Genomic DNA, 18,299 nt, shown 5'->3' on the forward strand with positions numbered 1-18,299 from the left:
GTGGCTCCCAAAACTTCCTGGGCTCAAGCTTACACTCTGAAAGACTTCCTGCTGCAGCATCCAGCCCTCCCACGTGGCAGCAGGGTTGTTCTGCCACATCAGCATCATCGTGGCTCTGTCCAGAAAGAAGCCGCCCTCACCCAGGCCACAGGGAAACCCACAGCAGCCGCTCAGTGGGAAGAACTCCATATGTGGCTGCTGTCACAGGCGGAGATGGCCTCGCTCCCAAAACAGGGGACGGAGAGCTGCCTGGGTGGGCAGTGCAGGGTAGCCCCACGCATCCTTTCTCTCTGGCGTTGGTAGGTGGTGCTGGCCAAGCCCCAACCTGGACACCAGAGCTGACACAGCCAGGACCAGAGGTTCCTGGGGACACCGCGGTGTTGCAAACACACATGGCCTTGGTCATGTACTATGGACCGAGCGCATCCGGCTCCCTGCTGCTTGCACATAGTACCAAATCCCACTTCCTCTGATGCTCTTTCAGTATTAGCACACCACGTCATATGTCTGATGGGTGCAGGGACAGGGAAGTCTCATCAGAGCCTTTAGCTTTCTGTGCATCTGGCTGGGCTCTGCTCCCTTTCTGTCGCTCCTCCTGGGCCCTATTCTACTCTTTTCTTCCTTTCTTTTATTTTTTTTTTCCCTCTCTTAAAAGGGTTCAGCAAAGCTGTACCTACAAACCCCCATCAGTGAGCACCCCCTGGGACTGCCCCTCTCTTTGCTTCCCCTAAGTTCATCACTGTTTGTGTTGCCATGCTGGAGAAGGAGACGGCAGTGTCACCCAGACCCATGACTTTTGGGAATGGAGAGTGGTTGGTTGTGATTTACAGCCTGAGCCCTAAATAACAGGACCCAAATCCATGCTTCATTTGTGCCAGTTCCCAGCCTGGTGTCTTACACTGAGAGTTCTGTGTAGGCTACTTTTGTCTTGCTTTTTCATCCCGAATTTGGTGTAGCTTTCACGTCACTTCATGTAAACATGCCAGCAAAGAAAGGCTGGAGGGCTCGAAGAGCCAAGGAAGGTTTGCTTCTCCAGTTCCTGTTACAGAAGCACTAACTTCTGCAAGGGGTGAGGGGACAGGAAGCATCTACCGTTGCTGCTCAAGCCAAAGTGTCAGGCCATGGGCAGAGGTAGGGAGTGGCTGTGCCAGCTCCCCGCTATTGGGGACCTCCACTCTCATGCAGCCAGAAAAGCCACAGGCAATCCTCATCCACTACTCCGAGAACAACTGGACTGTTTACACCACCTTTATCTGGAATGGATTTACATAGCGTGCATTCAAACCTTAGTTTACGCTGTACCAACCTCCCTGTGCAGGCAATCCCTAAGTAACCATCTTGCCCAAAGTGACTTGCCCACTTGAATTTGGGTAAGTACATGTTTTCCCAGCTGGTTCATTGTTCTGCTGCTAAATATTGCTCAGTTATTCTAGCCATGCCAAGCCTGATTTTTATCTGTGGATTCTGCAAGGCAAGCTGTGGAATGCAAATTATTCCAGTGTATTTGCAGGTCTGTGCTGAGGAGGAGATCCTTGGAGCTTGATCCTTCTGTTTCCCAATGACTCATTATTGTTATGTAGGTTGTATTGCCCCACCACTTCGAGATATGAAACGCTGGGGTTTTGCAGGTCACTTTTCTTTTGTAAAAGAACACAGGGTCATGAAATCTGTGTGTGCGTCTAGCAGGAAACCTGCATTCCAGCGGGGATCACACGCTACTTGTATGCAAACCTTTCTTCCAAAATCTCACCCAAAATCTATCTCTAGGCAAAGGCGGTGTCCCCTCAAGCGCTTTACAGTGCTCAAGTGCTTAGAGAAGGAACTCTGACTGCAGACAGCAACTGTTAGCATAGCAAAGTCTAATGTAATGCAGGCTGCTTTCTGTAGGCTCTTTTATCTCAGGTGAGCAGTATAATCCTTTGCTTTCACTTAATAACCCCAACAACCAAGAAGAGGGGGGGGAATCATTTGATAATTATATATTCATTTGATAAAGTGCACATAAATGACTGCAAGTGCTTGCAAATTTTAACAACTCTTGAAGTTGCATTCCAGTTGCTCTGGTTAGATGTCCTTTCTGCTCTACTGCTGAACAAAGGAGGCAATTTTATCAGCCGCCTTAGTGAGAGAGATTTTGCGGCTTCCTTAACATGGAACAAGGCAAGAATAAGTTAAAAAAATTCTCCCCTCACACGGTTGCTCCTTCCTAAACAGCCAGCTACTTCTCTGCAGTCAGGGTGGGTGGATTAGCTGCTGTGCCAGGAAAGAATGATGATCCTCCTGCAGCACCCACTTGCCCCATGGGGAGGGATGACCCAAAAGGGAGCTGTGAAGAGGGTAGGGAGCGGCTTGGTGAGAGGAGGCACCTCTGCCTTATAAGCGAATTAAAGTGTGTTGATCACTGGATGGATCTAGGGCACCCCGCAAAGCTCAGCCCTGCATGTGAAGTCTTACAGATTAAGTGAATGTCTGGATCCAGGGATCTGAATGGTTATGGCTGCCTCATCCTTGCTTTGAGTTTACTCCTGGCTAATACACACTGCCACACTGACGTCTAGGCCAGTTTTGTCACAGGCTTGGGCTTTTGCAAGGAAACTTACCTCCAAGTTTCCTCTGTTTGCCCATGCTTCACCCAACCTGCCCTATCCATAGCTGCTGCGGTGGGGAACGATGTCCACGCTTGGCTGTGGTAAGGTACAGAAGGATGCGTGCGGTGCCACAGAGGTGGTGATCCGGCAGGACGAGGGGCACGGGTGTTTGGGATTTGCCACTAACAGTCCTATGCGTAGTGCGAGGGTTTTTCGGACTGTTGTGGAGATCTGAACCAGACGGTTTAGGCGATTTCAGCAGAACACAGGCCAGGATTTGACTTTAGGTACCTTTCCCTGCCTTCACAACTAGTTTAGAAAAAATGCTGGCAATAAACAGCAAAACGTTGCTCACTGTAGCAAATGCAAGACCCATCTTGAATACATGCTCTCTCTTCTATTTTCTCTATTTTTGTGCTCTATTTGACAGTGGTTTCTGACTGACTTCCAGCAGGGCAATAGTCAACCTGACCAGTATTTGTCACCTCCTATGAGCTAAATATAATTTGGATTTTATTTACCTCATAGCATTTCTTTAACAAGCTCGCTGATGTGAGTTCTTCCTGGAAAAAAGAATTCCCCACATTGCTGTCCTTATGCAAAATAAATAAAATCTTTCTGTCTTCTTGCCACATTTAGATCTATATATATCCCGGGTACACAGAGGAGATATCAGCCTGGGAATTGGCACGCTGAGGGTAAATAAATGAATTTACAGTAAAGCCTGGTTATTGTTTTTAAAGACCTATTGAAAGGAGAAGACTGTTCTTAATTTTCTCTCGTAATCTCATTTCAAGATGTGTAGCTCATAAAGGTCTGTCAGAATGTGGGGCCTGGACTTTTATCTTTACTCTCCAGTTCAAAACCTGGAGGACACTCTGGTTTTTCACTCCTGGCTGTGGTCACAAGGCGAAGCTGTGGCCGATATGGGACGGGATCCTGTGGGCCGCAGCAGCACAGATTCCTTGTCCAGAAGTGAAAAGAACTGTTAATCCTGCCTTGTTTGCTTTGCACACCACACCCCTGCTTATTGCCCGCAATCTAAATTACAGAGGCGGCCAAACTTGCTTCCTGTTAAAAACAATAGCCCTGGCTGACACATCGCCTTGTAATGCACGACGCAAAGCGCCGGAACGGCCGGGTGGGTTTTATGGGCAGATGGGCCCCATGGCTGGGGCTGCCGGGGCTTCTGGCCCTGCTGGTGGTCCCTGCAGAGGGGTCACCGCCTGCGCCCCGGCCAGGCAGCAGGCTGGAGAAAAATGTAGGGGCTGCTGGCAGCGTGCTGTGGAAAGAAATTACTTTATGGAGGATGTTAAGTAGGGGAAACATATCTGGGAACATGGGGAAAACTTCCTGAAAAGTGTGAACAGGGTCATCAAAGGGGTCATCAAAGGCTTATGAATTTAGTGGGAATTTCTGTAGGGAAGCTGGTTTGTAAGTGTCCAGCTGTCTCAAAATCTGAGTCATGCTTTTTTCTGTAAGAAGGAAGATATTATTTTGTTGCAGAAAATGTTTTCATTAAGTAGTTTTCATTTAAAGGAGCGTATGTGGGGATATAAGTCCTAATTTCCTCAGTTTGTTTTACCTCTTCTAGGAAATGCATGCAACAATCAGAGTTGACGTTATTTGTGTCTAATAGCACTGTTGGGAAGAGTTGTGCTGCGTAGGAGGCCCTCTGCAAACAGAGGACATATAGAAAATGTCCCAGGTATTTCTCAGGAACTATACGGGATCGCAGCCAAAATGTCATGGAGGACGTGGATAACATACCCAGCACTTCCCTGTACAAACATTTTTGTGTTCACTGTGTCTGACTAACAAAGGCCAAGACAAGCTTGGTGTGAGCAGATTTGCTGTCCTTTGAACACCTGGCCACCAATGCCAAAACTTTCTCATTCTGGTATATGAAGATATGTCCAGCGACTGTATCCGTGGCTTTAGGATGTGTACCAGCTTCCGAAATAGGAATTACCTTTCTCTGGAGAGAAATGGAGAATGTCACTGTCTTGTATACAGGGCCACTGCTGCTTCCCCGTGTTTACCCTGGTGAGGTGCCACTGGGTTCAGTTGTTTACACAGCAGTTGAACTGGCCGAATAGTGCAGCGAAGGGGTGGTGAGTCAGGCCCACGATTGTTCAAGTGCAGGAAAACAAGCTGTGTGTGCAAAGTGATCTGGGCACCGGAGCTGGAAAATCAGTCCGAACCCTTTTGCTGTTGGTTTGAGGAGGCTCACGTTATGAAAGTGTTCCCGGGCCATTATTAAGGGTTATTTTTCAAGGGATGCTGGCATGTTGGGAAACTGCACTTATTTCAATTTTAATGTTCTTTTGTTCTGCATTCTGACTCAGAATAATACCTTTCCCTGTGAGCCAGAATTACAGCTGGAACCAAAATTAATCTGGTATCCCAGAGATCTATCTCACTGATAGGGGCTAGAAATAATTTTTCCTGTCTCTACCTACAGTTTCTCTGCTCACAGTTTCCGAGGAAATCCTGGGCATACCTTGGGAAGGTTCTCTCTCCCTGTTTTTATCCTTGCTTTGGGATCAGATGACATCTGGCTCCATCGCTTTGTCAGCCTTTAGATAATTTACTGTTTCCATCTCTCTTCCAGCATGATCTATACGATCCTCCCCTGAGACATTTTAATGTCTGGAATGAACTCCCCCATCTTCTCTGGTGAATAGTGAGACAGATGATTAACTGTAGCCAAATCTACCCCTTTTTCTCTGTAAATTATCCCTTACTGTCTCCTCCTTCCTTTTCTTGGTTTTAACTAACAACCTCATGAAATGTCTGACTCCTTGGTTTTTCTAGGGAAAAATTTTAAACAAAACCACATTCAGACACACAGACATACACACACAAAACATGAACAATGAACGCTCACAGACAACCAACAGCGTACTCACAGAGGCATGCTTATATAGAGATACAATGACGTAAATCAACACCCAGAAGCATTTATTAAATTACCCAGATATATACACAGAGGGACAGGCAGATGGGTTAAGGCTGCGTTTTTACTGGTGGATAAATGAAAACATCACTTCAATGCCCACAGGAGAGTATTTTGGAAAAGCGGTGGCAGTAGCAGCATCAGATATTAAAGGTGATAATATCTATTCACTCTTTTGGACTAATTGGCTTATCCTAGGAAATGGCAACTGCTGCATAGCAAGTGTGAACACATACACTTCCATAATCGAAATCAGTGTGAAAACAGCATAGCAGCCTTTCCTGAAATCATCTCCTGTTCCCAGCCAAGAAATGATTCCTGGAACTTGCATCCCTAAACTCCCTCTTTTGATTGCTCTGGGCAGCCCTATCGTCCTTTTTTCTTTCTAGGAGATATGAAAGCAAACTGAATTCCCTGCATACAATCATGGGAAGAATTATTCCCAGAATCCAGCTACACAGCTCCTAATGTATTAAATTGACTTTTTCTTGAATGCCCATTGTCCTCAGAGTATGGGGCATTAGGAAATACTGTAGTTCATTAACGGCTGGTACTTGGTTACCCCCACACCCATTTAAGGAGGCATTTTACCCACAGATGTAAGTTAACTGAAACAGCTGCATGAAGTAAACTGGCTGAATGTCTTTCTTTCCTGGCCCACATGCAGGTTTTTCTCATTAAAAACTACTGCTAAACTAACTGTAATCTCCTTAGATGTCCTTCAACCATGGGATTCACCTGTATCTTCAATATGCTTATACTGAGTTAAAAGTTATATGGTATGAGGCCTCTGAACATGTTAAACCAACCCCATGATCCCTACTTGCACCTTTCTATCCAGTGCACCAGTCCTGCTAACTTCACCCAACATTTTCTTTATTTCTTGTTTCACTGTTAAAATTTGGACAGTGTTTAGAACTGTAATGATCTGCTTTGCTCTTGACTGCAGGAAAAACAAGAAGCCAAACCCCAGCTGCCTGTACTCACAAACAAGGCCCGGTACGCACAGAGTGCCTTTATTCTGCTGCTGTTGATAATGATAACCCTGCCCAACTCCACGCTGCCCACGTTACATCCACTAACTCGTGCAGCTCCTCCCTTTCCTCCCATCACCTGTGTGGATGTGGTAAACAAATGTAAATTGATACCTACCTTGGTGCAATTTGCTGATGGAGTTAACCAATTCACAAGTTGTTTTTCACTAACAGCTGGACCATCCCTAATACTCTCAAGGTCTTACTAAAGGCTTCAAGAGCTGGTACTAGAGAGGTGGTTCTTTCCTATAATGGCTTGTTCTGCATTTGTATCTTAAAGCTTTCTATAGCATCAAAGAAAAGGTCAATCAAGATGTACTCTTTTTAGTTTTTTTCATATTATGGAAAAATAGCCCTATATACTGAAAGCTGAATTTATATATCAAAGAAAATGCCTCCATTTTGCAATATTGTGGTAGCTCAGAAACTCTGATTCCTGTGGTCAGCCACAGCCTTGGGCACTATCAAAGCTATATGCATGATTTTTTTTCTTTTTTTTTTTTTCCCTGGTTATGATGTGTGATGCATTTCTTCTAGGTATATGGTACAGTCTGTCCATGTGGGTGAAATCTACCATCACTGACCATCTGTTCTTTTCAGAGAATTCTCTTGGATTTGTCATCATCTTGCTCTGTTGCATGTCAGCCGGGGACTGTCCTAAGCAACTCACTGCTGTTCTCTTATTTTCTGTTTCCCCTTGGATTGTAAAGCCTCCAAGGATATTCTACTTTCAAGAAATCAGCTATACTCAGCTGATGGACAGGTAAAAATTACAAGATGTATAATTACCAAAGCCTACCCAAACAGCCAATTTCTTTATTTGTATCTGGGAATCTATAAATCATGCAAGATAACTACATTAAATTGATGCTTCTCCCTGTCCTTTGTATTTGTTTTCTTAGACTTCTGAGGTCAAGGACTGCGTTAGATATATTTACAAGGTGCTTAGCACAACAAAGCTGCAAGCACTGGATGATGTGCGGTATCATCAGATGGGAGTTTATACTTCACTTTATAACTCTGCTCATATTAAGGTAAGGAAAGGACTGAGGACAAGTGGGAGAGTTTCAGCTGCCTTTTGTGCAACCTTGTTTTGAAACTATTGTAATGCAGGAATTTAATAATAAAAACAATAATTAAGGATGTTATTTTATCTTCTCTTTCTTCCTCTATGACACCTCTTCACCAGAGAATCTGTGGATACTAATCCTGCTAATACTTGATGCTCTTTCCCATTCTGCTTTTTTTACTCCCCCTGGTCTTTAAAAAAAATAATCCAAGTCTTTCAGAATTTCATCCACTTCTAATTTCACTTCCCCAGTGTGTTGGTTCAGTGAGTGAAGATATACTTCCCTAATCTGTGAACTACCTTTTTCTTTCTTAGTTGTTCTTCCTCTGTTTTGGGGAAACTTCACCTTACTATGACAAGCTCACAGCTCTGCATCATATCCCGTTTCCCTTTGACTTTTAATGCTTGTTTGTATTACAGTGATGTTTTATACGTGTTAAGAGCTAATAGAGCATTTTGGACTGGTGAGCACTCACAACTTGGAATGACTGGTAGGATGTGACCTATTGATGAAATAGGAAATATTAGCTGGGGGTGGGAACAATAATGCAGACAGCCTAGCGGAAATGGTGACTTTTCACTATGTCCTGCCAAGTGACAGTTTTTTACATACATCTCGATGGCAGTAAGCACTAAAGGAAAAAGAGACGGCAGCCTGATGAATTCTGTTGGGAGCTCTTCTTTTTCCAGGGCTTTTTCCATTCCTGGGTGTGTGGGTGGCCCTGGAAGAAGGTAGAGGCTTGTAGGGAAGAAGTTTACCACTCGGGGCTGCGGACATGTAGCAGGGTGCATGCGGGGGAAGGACAGCTGACACTGTAGCTGCACTATCTGATCGGGTGCAGCAAAGCAGAAAAGAAATTTCAGGCTCTTCCCCCCCTTCTCTGTATCTTCTACTTATTTCCTTCCTATTGACTTGTTTGTTTATTGTAGTTGCCTCTTTGCTTCTGTTTGTCCAATTCAGGCTTAGACCTGAGATTATAGACTTGAGACTTCCTCTTTCCACTTAAATAAATTCCTTCACCACAGCAAGTCTGTTAATGCTGCTTCTGCTCCAAGTATATTTTACTTACTTGTATAGTGCTCCATCCTACTAATATCAGATCAGGTAAAAGTCAGACTGGAGTGCTGTTCAGATCAGCAGATGGCAGACTCCTTCTAGCAATTGATACCACCAGCTTCATCCCACATCCCCCTACATCAGAACATCTGATAATGACAGGCAGAAAAAAGTATGATTTCTGCATCATGCACTCAAAAGCGTGCGTTGTGTCAGTGAGGAATCAAAGATATATTTGTCACCAGAGTCTGTGTGGCACGCAGTTAGCCCCATAGTGTAATGTGCATCAGCTGGGAAAACAAGAACACAGCGACTGAGTAAACCTGAGAACAGGAGAAATCTGGATGTCAGAGAATTACAAGTTCACATCAGAGTCTGATTTCCCTCTTACTACACCTGTGAGGTGTCTTCCAAAATTGGCATTAGGCTCAGAAGAAGTGGGTGATGTGAAATGTGGGGAAAAGAAAGAGATGCTTGCAAAGGCAATCTTAATTTTATGTGGCTGTGATCAATGGTGCCCTAATCAAGCCCTCCCTTCCCTTAGGGGCAACTACAGAACTGCTTCTTGCAGGGTGGGTTTCTTTAATCTTTATCTAGTTAGGTTTTAAATGTCCATTATCCTTTCTGTTTCCCAAAGATTTATGACTTGCTGAATCCTCTTAACACCACCATGCTGATGAATTTAAACAAACTTCAAATGCAAGGCTTTTAGCATTACTGATACAGCATCTCCTTTATGTTTTATATGTTTGCTTGAATGTGTTGTATTCCCCAGTTTCACTAAAGAATGGTTTTAAAGTATTTTTTAACAATACAGCATTGTTATGAAAATGAGCTGACTAGTGAGTCTGATAGCAGGAATTTGCTCTGAGTCAACAGTGGCAATTTGCAAGCATTGACTAATGAATTCCATAATCCAAGCAGCACCTCTGTGAATAAGGGAAGAAAGCTCCATTATCTCTTGTATGCGCCGAGGATTCAAAGATGAGAGGGACAGCTGCTGTGTAGGGTCTAAACGGATATTGTATACAAGTTGGGAATTCCTGGTGCTTGCTTCTCTGCTCGGAAAAACTCTCTCTCGCATCTCTGTACAGACAACTCTCAGGGACATGTTGAGCAGACGAGAGAGCAGTGGGGTTTTCTTACAAAAAGCATGAATGTGGTAGGCCCTTACAGCCTCTGACAGAAAATTTCAGCGGGAGACAATAAAAGGAGATTTCTTTTCTTCCCTCTTTGACTGACTGGGGAAAGAGTTTGCCAAAACAGCTGTTAATACTGTAACAGATTCTGTAAAATAAATTAGGAATAATTCAAAGGTGGAGTAAGGGCTTATTTTATTCCTTTTTCTTGTTTTCCCTTTGAAAGTGTACTACAAATCCAGCAAAGCCCCTTTGGGGACAGTGCTCTCCCCTGGTAAGTGCATCCCCTGTTTAAGCATCTCAATATTTATATCAGGCCCTTGCCACAGCTGCTCCGTTACTCTCCTCACATAGCTTGCCATATAATGCCACTGCATGGATTTACTCTCAAGCAAGGTGCCTTTAGGCAATATTTTTTTTTCTGCATAAGTTTTGGCATCTCAAGTGTTTTCTCATGGGTTTTCCAAGCCCCCCACTGCTATGCAACCTGTGTTATTGGCACTGAGCACTACTCACAAATTGCTGTCGTCTTTGCCTTCAGACTATCACATTGTTTTTGTTTTAACACATGGTTATAAGTGGGTGTCACCAAGCTTAAGAAGGTATGCCAGGACAGTGCTTCTGATTTGGCACCCAGGAATGACCTCTGCAGAACACTTGATGTACTTGAGTGCAGACAGGCAAGAAACCAAATGCTGGAAATGCATGAAAAGTGTTTTTCTTAAGATTAGAGTCCCAGCTGGAATTTGCAAACGATTGTGTTTATGGGCCTTCCTGGGTTTACGGGCATATAACTGAGCAGGTAAATATTCTGGATAATACAGATCACATTTGAATTAGTTTTGAGGAGGGGAAAAAAAGTCTCAGTCTATTCCTCTGTCGCTTACCCAGAAGTCTATCTGTCTTAAACTGCATGGTGGGGATATCCCAGTTTTCCAGGCTACGGTGTCTTTCTGTAAGTGATGCTTCTGTTTACAAAACCTACTCTGAAATGGCAGTGAATAATAAAAAAAGAGCAAGATACAAAGAAGTGCAAATGAAAGGGCAGAGCTCAGGACCAGGGCACAGGACTGGCAGGTGCATCTGAATTGTCCTCCTGCCACTGACCTCTCTTCTGGAGGAAACATCTTGACCTCTGCATGCTTCCCTGCCAGCCCCACTCTTGTTCTGGTCCCATTGCACTGATAGTTCTGCAGAGTAGGACAAGTCTCTCTCTGACTCTCTCTTTTGCCCTTCAATTTTGACCTGTAGCTACAGGCCCTGACTTAAAAGAGCTTTTACTTGGTAGTAATATAAATGATAATAAATAAACTATTCAATCTTCATTTCCAAAGCCTGCATTTCTGTTGTAGCACAATGAAGTATTTTGTAGAAAACCTCACAAATTATTGAATTATTCAAAACTGATAGCATGCCCATAAGCACCTTGTGAGTAGCTAGAGGTATGTTTTCACTGATGTGCTATTTATTATGAATTATTTGCTCAGTGCTTATTATTTGCTCAGTTTGATTGATTATCTCAGATTGATGATTATGTCCCACTTTCACGATAAACTTCTGGTTGGATTTGCTTATAAAAATTAGATTCTGGGGAGAAAAACAAAATGTACAGCAAGCCCCAAACACCACCTTGAGATACGGCCAAGCATGTATACCTGAGATGTCTGTTGGTCTGCGTGGAGCCAGAAGAGGAAGTCTGGACAAACGCAAAGCTGGAAATCCAATTTCTGCTTGGTATAACTTATAGGGGACATGAGAAGGGGTGTTAGTTTTAATGTGTTCAGCCTTGGGTCATGTACCAGCCTTTTACTGCAGGTTGGATGCCTAATGTGTGTTTCGGCAAGCTGCGCAGCAAGCAGCGTGTTTCAATTTCACTTGTCTAGACAGGGTTTTCAGTTGCCCCGTTCTGGCAGGCAACATGAGATTTCATACCTTGATCTTATCGTTCTGTGCTGAGTTTACTTCAGACAGAACACCTGCAGCCTGAGAGCGTAGATTCAGCGTGAGCTGCAAATGCAGAGCACCTCTGAAGATTTGGACCTCTGTCCTTGACAGGGGTTGCTAGCAGTGGCGCTGCCTGATGCGTTCTGCTTTTGCAATATCTCAATGGATTTCACCACTTTCGAACGGTGGATTTCCAGCGGAGGCTTGGATCCTTTCAGGTAACTTGTGGGTTGACTGCTATAGACCAGCCTTGCTTTTTTTGCTACCTTCTGTGGAACACGAGTGGGAAAACATCTGCTCTAATTTGCCAGGAAATTCACTGAAGAACACCAGACTCTTTACATACCATCCTCCCATTGGCGAGCAGCTCTCAGAGATGACAATTACGGTAGATTTAAAGCAGTGGTTTCAGCAGGTGGCTAGTTTGCACAAACTTACACCAAAATAGTCACAGTGGTTGCAGTTCTCGCTGAGTGAAGTGTTGGTGCCGGTGAGTGCATGCGAATAGTCCTACTATTGACACTGTTATTGGTTGTACCAGAACAGTGCCTTGGGTCAAACAAGAACAGGTCTCCCTTGTACCAGGCACCCTAGGAACTCCTAGAAACAGACAGTTCCTGCAGCAAAAAGCTTACATCTAAACAAAGCTGTCCTTTAAAAATTTAGTTTGCAAGTCTTTTTTTTTAATTCTTATTTTTATTGCAGATCCACACATATTTACAGGTATGAGTAGATCTGGTTTTATTTCAGTGTAAATGCATGCATCATTCACCCCTAGCAGTATATGGTATACAAAGCTCTGTGGGAGCCGCCTGTAATGTTTAGTGCATAATGACCGGTCAGTTTGTTTAAGTTCAGGAGGTAAGTAATTACCAGGGCTATGAGATACTGACAATTTGAACCTCCATAAAAGAGATTTTTGTCTTCTTGTTGGTTGTATTATTCATGTCATTAAATGAAAGTCTTTCTTCTAACCTTAGCCAAATTGCGTAATTCTGTGCATCGTTCTATAAACTGGTACTTAGGAGTACTCCGGAGACTTCCTAGCTTTTTATAAATAATTTTGATGCTAACATGCAACAATAGTATCCCTCGAATTTGCTAGTAATTGATAGGTTACAAAAACCTTCCCTCCTGAAAGTGTTTAAACAGCAATTCTCCTGTCAAATGCAAGCCTATTTCAACACAACAGCTCTATAATAACACACGTGATGGACGTGCTCGCAGTAATTGTGGTCCAGCCAGTCATGTATTGTCTTTGACAGCAGCCACTACAAAAGGCTTTATGGCAAAGGCTCCCAAACCCTTCCAGTTGCGGCTCGCCTCTCCAAGAGATAATCTGCGCGACTCGTGATGAACATATCAGATGAAAGAGCTTTCTCTTGGGCGGGTTCACGACTGTGCTCGTAACTGCTGGCACCTTGCTTGGCATCATGACCTCTCATTTGAGAACTATTGCACTAGGCGGTGCCGCCAGAAACACAGCTGCAGGTACACGCTGTGAAATAATCAGCTCGTCACAAAGCAGATCATCCCTTTCCCAACCTCACTTAGGGACGAGCTTAAATTTTCTAGCATGAAGGTTTATGCTTTCTCCAAATGTTTTGCTGGCATCAAGTAAAACAGCCCTGTAAATTCCTTCTAAATTCTGGACCTCAGCAATACCCACCGTGATGAGTTCCACAGTTAAATCACGTGTGCACACATTATATGAAATGTAATTTTTTTGTTGCTCCTAACCTGGTTGTTCAAATGAGGAAATTGGAAATGAGATCCGAGTTCTACCACTACCTTTTAAATTGCTAAGAAAAAATCAAGTATGAATGGTACCATTTCTCTTGACATGGCATCCATATTGCACACAGCATTACTGAGCCGTTAAGCGGTTTAGAGGTCTTACAAGGGAGTTAATTTTTTCATTAGTTTGTTTTTTGGTTTTTTTTTGGAAAACAATTGTTCTCCTTCGTGGATGATGAGAGGATACTCAACATCCTGTTCAGCACTGTACTAGCATGGTGGCATTCTTCCTGGGCTCACACACCAACCCCTGCCATTCCCATGCTGGTGCTTCAGGGGAGCGCAGCAGTTCCCAGTCCTCCCATAAAGACAGAGGAAAAGGAACACCAGTGAGAGCCACTGGTGAAGAGACAGCGACCAGGCTTGGGGCTTCCCTAGCCGTTTTCCACAGTGGTTGCACAAGAGCTTAATGCCGAAGTGAAGATGCTCAAAACTCAACGTGTAATATGCCGTCATCGCTTCCCTTCTCCCTCGTTCCCACGGGAGAGGCGGCCACTCATCCTCCGCCCTGCCCCGGGTTCCTGCCAGCGCGCGGGCTCAAAGAAAGGGAGATTTACCGCACTACCCTTCCCCCCGCTTTTCCTCATGTCTTCCCTCGCGGCGTTGGGGGTTCCCCTCATGGCGGAGGCTACGCGGCGCGGAGGGGCCTGACGGCAGCAGGGTGCTCAGGTGTGCCCGCACACCTCTGACCTTCCCGGGCGGCGCCGCCCCCGTCCCCCTTCAGCCTCGTCCCTCGGCGGGGCTGTCGCCCCGCCGAGGGACGAGGCTGAAGGGGGACGGGGGCTACGTGGCCCCCTCTGAGGAGAAGAGGGGGAAAGGGGAGGGGCGCAACGGCCGCGCGCGCGGCGCTTCCCGCGCACCTCTCCCGGCCACCGCCACCGCTGCCCTCAGCGGCTCCGCGGCCATTGACGTCAGGGAGGGCGGCACATGACCCCGTCGGAACCAATCGGCTGCTCCCGGAGCCGCTCCGGCGAGAGGCTGTCGGCAGCGCTCGCTCCTCTCGCCGCCTCCTCCCGCGGCGGCGGCGCGCGTGGACACACACACACACACACACACATACATACACACACACACACACACACATACACACACACACACATACACACCCACACCCACACACCCCCACACACACACCCGCACCCACGGACGCACACACGCACCCACATACATGCACACGCGCGCCCGCCACCGCACGCTCTCGCGCACACGCCCCGGGGGGAAGGAAGGAACCGCGGCCGGACGCCCCACAGCCCCCGCCGCCGTCAGGAGCCCCCACCACCGCCGCCGCCGCCGGCTTTTGTCTGCCGCCCCGCCGGGAGCCGACCCTCCGCTCGGCCGGCGCCCGCCCGGGAGCATGGACGCGGCGCTCTGAGAGCCGCGAGGGGGACCCGCCGGGGGCGGATTTTGAAGTTTGAATAAGGATTTTTATCGCTTCCCTTTCCCCCTTCCCCCTTCTCCCCTCTCCGGTGCGGTTCAATCCCTTCCCCCATCTTCCCTGACAGGTTTGTTTTTTTTTTTCCCTCCCTTCAGCGTTTTGTTTTTTTTTTTAATCCACCGCGTGGGGTTGGATTTTTTTTTTTTAAATTATTTTTTATTTTATTTGGTTATACCCGTCTCTACCGCCCGTAGAGACCGGTCTCCCCGGCGGCCGCCGCCGAGCGCCACCCCCGACCCGCGGGGCTGCCATGGATCGTACCGGCGGCTCCGGCGGGGGCAGCGACCGCACGCAGCCCGAGGAGAGCAAGCCGCTGCTGGGCGAGATGTCCGCTCCCGAGGGGAATAAAATGGGTGCCGCGCCGTGCCGGAGAGCCCTGCTCCACTGCAACGGCATGAGGTACAAGCTGCTGCAGGAGGGGGACATCCAGGTGTGTGTCATCCGGCACCCCCGGACGTTTCTCAGCAAGATCCTCACCTCCAAGTTCCTGCGGCGGTGGGAGCCGCACCACTTGACCCTGGCGGACAACAGCGTCGCCTCGGCCACGGTAAGAGCCCGGCCGGGCCCGCCGCCACCGCCGCGGGGGGCGGCCACAGCGCGGCCGCGGCCCCGGCGGCTTCCCCGCCCCGCGGGGCATCTGCGGCGCCGGACCCGCCGCCGCTGCGGGGCCGGGGTGGCTTGGGGGGCACTGCCCGCGCCTTGTGCCGCGGCCGCCGTGCTGCCGGCCCGTGCGGGGTCCCCCCGCGGGGGCGGTGTGTGAGGGGGGGCTCGGCTGGAGTGAATCCCGGAGTGCCTGTGGGGATGTTTTGTCCTTTGTAATCCTAGGGGTACATAAGGGTATATAATTTCGCAGTTTCGGTGGGTTTTTCCGAAGAAGTCTAGTTTTCCTCCATTATTATTATTATTACTGCCTTTTTTCCCCGTTCCCCCCCCCCCCCTTTTTTTTTTTAAATTCCTCACTCCTCAACATGACAGCGACATGAAATCGCCACACCGAGCCATTTCTATCTGAAACCAAAGTCGGCAGATGTCTGCTGGCACGTTGGCCAAGTTGGTGGTGAGGGAGGTGGAGGATGCTTTTAATTCGAGAGCGAAGGCTCGGGGTTTGCACGGTCTTTGCTCTGCTTTGTTTTAGGCCTGGTTTTGGGGCTCCGCTTTGGCGGTCACATACCCTGCCCAGACACAGGCGTGTGATCGTAAAATATGGAGATTCCTTCAGGGTTTTCTTCCTAATGGAAAATGATGCAAGAGAAAAATGCAAGGTGGTGATATTAACACTACAAAAGATGTGCAATAGACGGATACAGTCTTTAAAAATATGATTTATATTTACACGTACAACTTAAAATTTCATGGCCAGTATTGTTTGAACGTTCGTAAGGTCTGTGATGTGACTACACCCAAATTTTGTCTAATAGTGATTAACACAGCTCACAAAACATGCTTTACACTGATTTTTAATCATTCAGTACTTCGATCGTGTCCTTTTTTGATTTATATGTAAATGTCTCATTTTTCTCAATGGCTTCATTCTGGCCTTCCTATAGGACACTCGTGATATGAGAGAGTGGATTGGCTTTTGTGTAGATTTCTGTTAATGGTGTATTTAAATGGGTTTCATCCAGTCTGTGCTGTGCTCGGAGGTTGGATTTTTTCACACTTCGATATGCAGAGACACAGTGTGTGTAAATGCCTCTCCCGCATCGTGCTCTGCTGTGGAGTATTCAAAGCAGGTTTTCAGTGGGAGCTACTTTAACCTTCAGGTAGGCCGGCTGCCTATTCTCACGGAGCTCTTTTTTGTGCCACAATGACATCTCTGCTTACAATTTCCACTGGGCTGTCGAGGATGTTTCCAAGGGAATATTTTTTTTCTTTGATAGAACTACTGTGTAAAGGGAGAAGGAAGACACAGTTGAGCATTGCTGAAGAAAACCCCCGAAAGACACGAGCACAAAGAGTTTTTGCCGTTCTTCATTTTATTAAGATACCATCAGCATAGAGGGGAAGTTGAGTATCGGTGGAGATGAGGTGTTTTCCTGGCAGTATCCATAGCTGATTATTTCTGAGCAGAGGAGAAGGGTACTGGTAGAGGGAGGCATGATCACGCTTCAGACGTTAATCTCTGCAATGTGGCAATACTAGACATGAAGTTGTATTTGTACAGGAGACGTCAAACTCTGCTCACTGGCAAAGCTGTCACCAAAGAAACCATCTCTGAAAAATTTTCTAAAGTCCTATGAGGTCGGGCTTTAATTAACGTTGAGGTGTTCTCATTCCTAATTATTTTATATATATAAATAGCGAGAAGGTACTAAAACATTGTACGTACCATTGCAGGCTCCATTTTGTTAAGCAGTGCTCTTCGTGCTTGGTCTTGCGCCTTATCATTTTTTTCCAGCGCTAACTCAGCAAGTAAATACTGTTGTTCGCAGAAATATCTGTGCTTTATTATTTCACGTAGCGTCTTTGGTTTCCAGGGAGCAATTAGGGTACTAGTATAAGATCCGCGTTCACTTGTTGCCTGAATGTATGAATGTATGGATATGTTTAGCAGGTATCTTTCAGATGTTGGTTCTAGGATACCTAGATTTTACTCTTCTCTCTCTCTCTTTTTTTTTTTTTTTTTTTTTGAGCTGGAAAGATGTGATTTAAGCAAAATACGTCGTAGTTTAACCCCCACCCTCTGCGGAAGTGGGGTATAGGCAGGATGCCAAAACCTCCTGAAACTGTAGGTAGATATTTAAATGCAACTAATTTGGTTTTCAAGAGCTGTAGAAAAATACCCATACCATCCATTGAAAGTGAGCATTGGCAGCACTCAACAACTTTGATAACAAGGTCATTTTTACACATAGGGCTTTCCACAGACAGGGTGCTTTATGAGCAGCCACTAATTAATCTTCACATCATCCCTTTGCAAATCCTCTGGCATGACGAGTTTTACTGCATTCTGTATAACATGAGTAAAATTGAACAGGAAAATAACATCACTGTGTTTTGCATTTGAAAGCAAAAGTTGTAATGACAGCTAAATCCAGATCTGGCAAATTATGTCCCTGAGTACAGTGGATAAGTTATTTGTTGATTCTAGGCACTTTCTATCCTTTTTATTGTCACTTGAGACATATATTTGAATTAAAGTCTTCTCCCCACAAGCTCTTACTTGTCAACGCCTGGGCTGCAGTATAGGAGTTAGCATTAATGTGCGTATGGATTATTTATCTGCAGTTTTTTCCATGGGTAGACACTGTATGTGCCCACATATAAGTCTGAATAA

At 45.9% G+C, this 18,299-nt stretch overlaps 1 protein-coding gene across 4 annotated transcripts in view; it reads left to right on the forward strand.

Annotated features, from left to right (window-relative positions):
- The first annotated feature begins 14,591 nt into the window (after positions 1-14,591).
- Positions 14,592-18,299, forward strand: part of CMIP (c-Maf inducing protein) — a 139,953-nt gene continuing 136,245 nt past the window's right edge. For 2 of the 4 annotated variants that reach the window (XM_072872847.1, XM_072872848.1), the window contains exon 1: positions 14,592-15,569. In XM_072872847.1, the coding sequence (XP_072728948.1) occupies positions 15,273-15,569 (297 nt within the window). In that variant the 5' untranslated portion in view covers positions 14,592-15,272. The remainder of the gene's footprint in view (positions 15,570-18,299) is intronic. The other 2 variants (XM_072872850.1, XM_072872851.1) reach the window with 2 other exon arrangements.

Source organism: Ciconia boyciana, chromosome 9 (assembly GCF_034638445.1).
Source record: "Ciconia boyciana chromosome 9, ASM3463844v1, whole genome shotgun sequence".
Classification (NCBI taxonomy): domain Eukaryota; kingdom Metazoa; phylum Chordata; class Aves; order Ciconiiformes; family Ciconiidae; genus Ciconia; species Ciconia boyciana.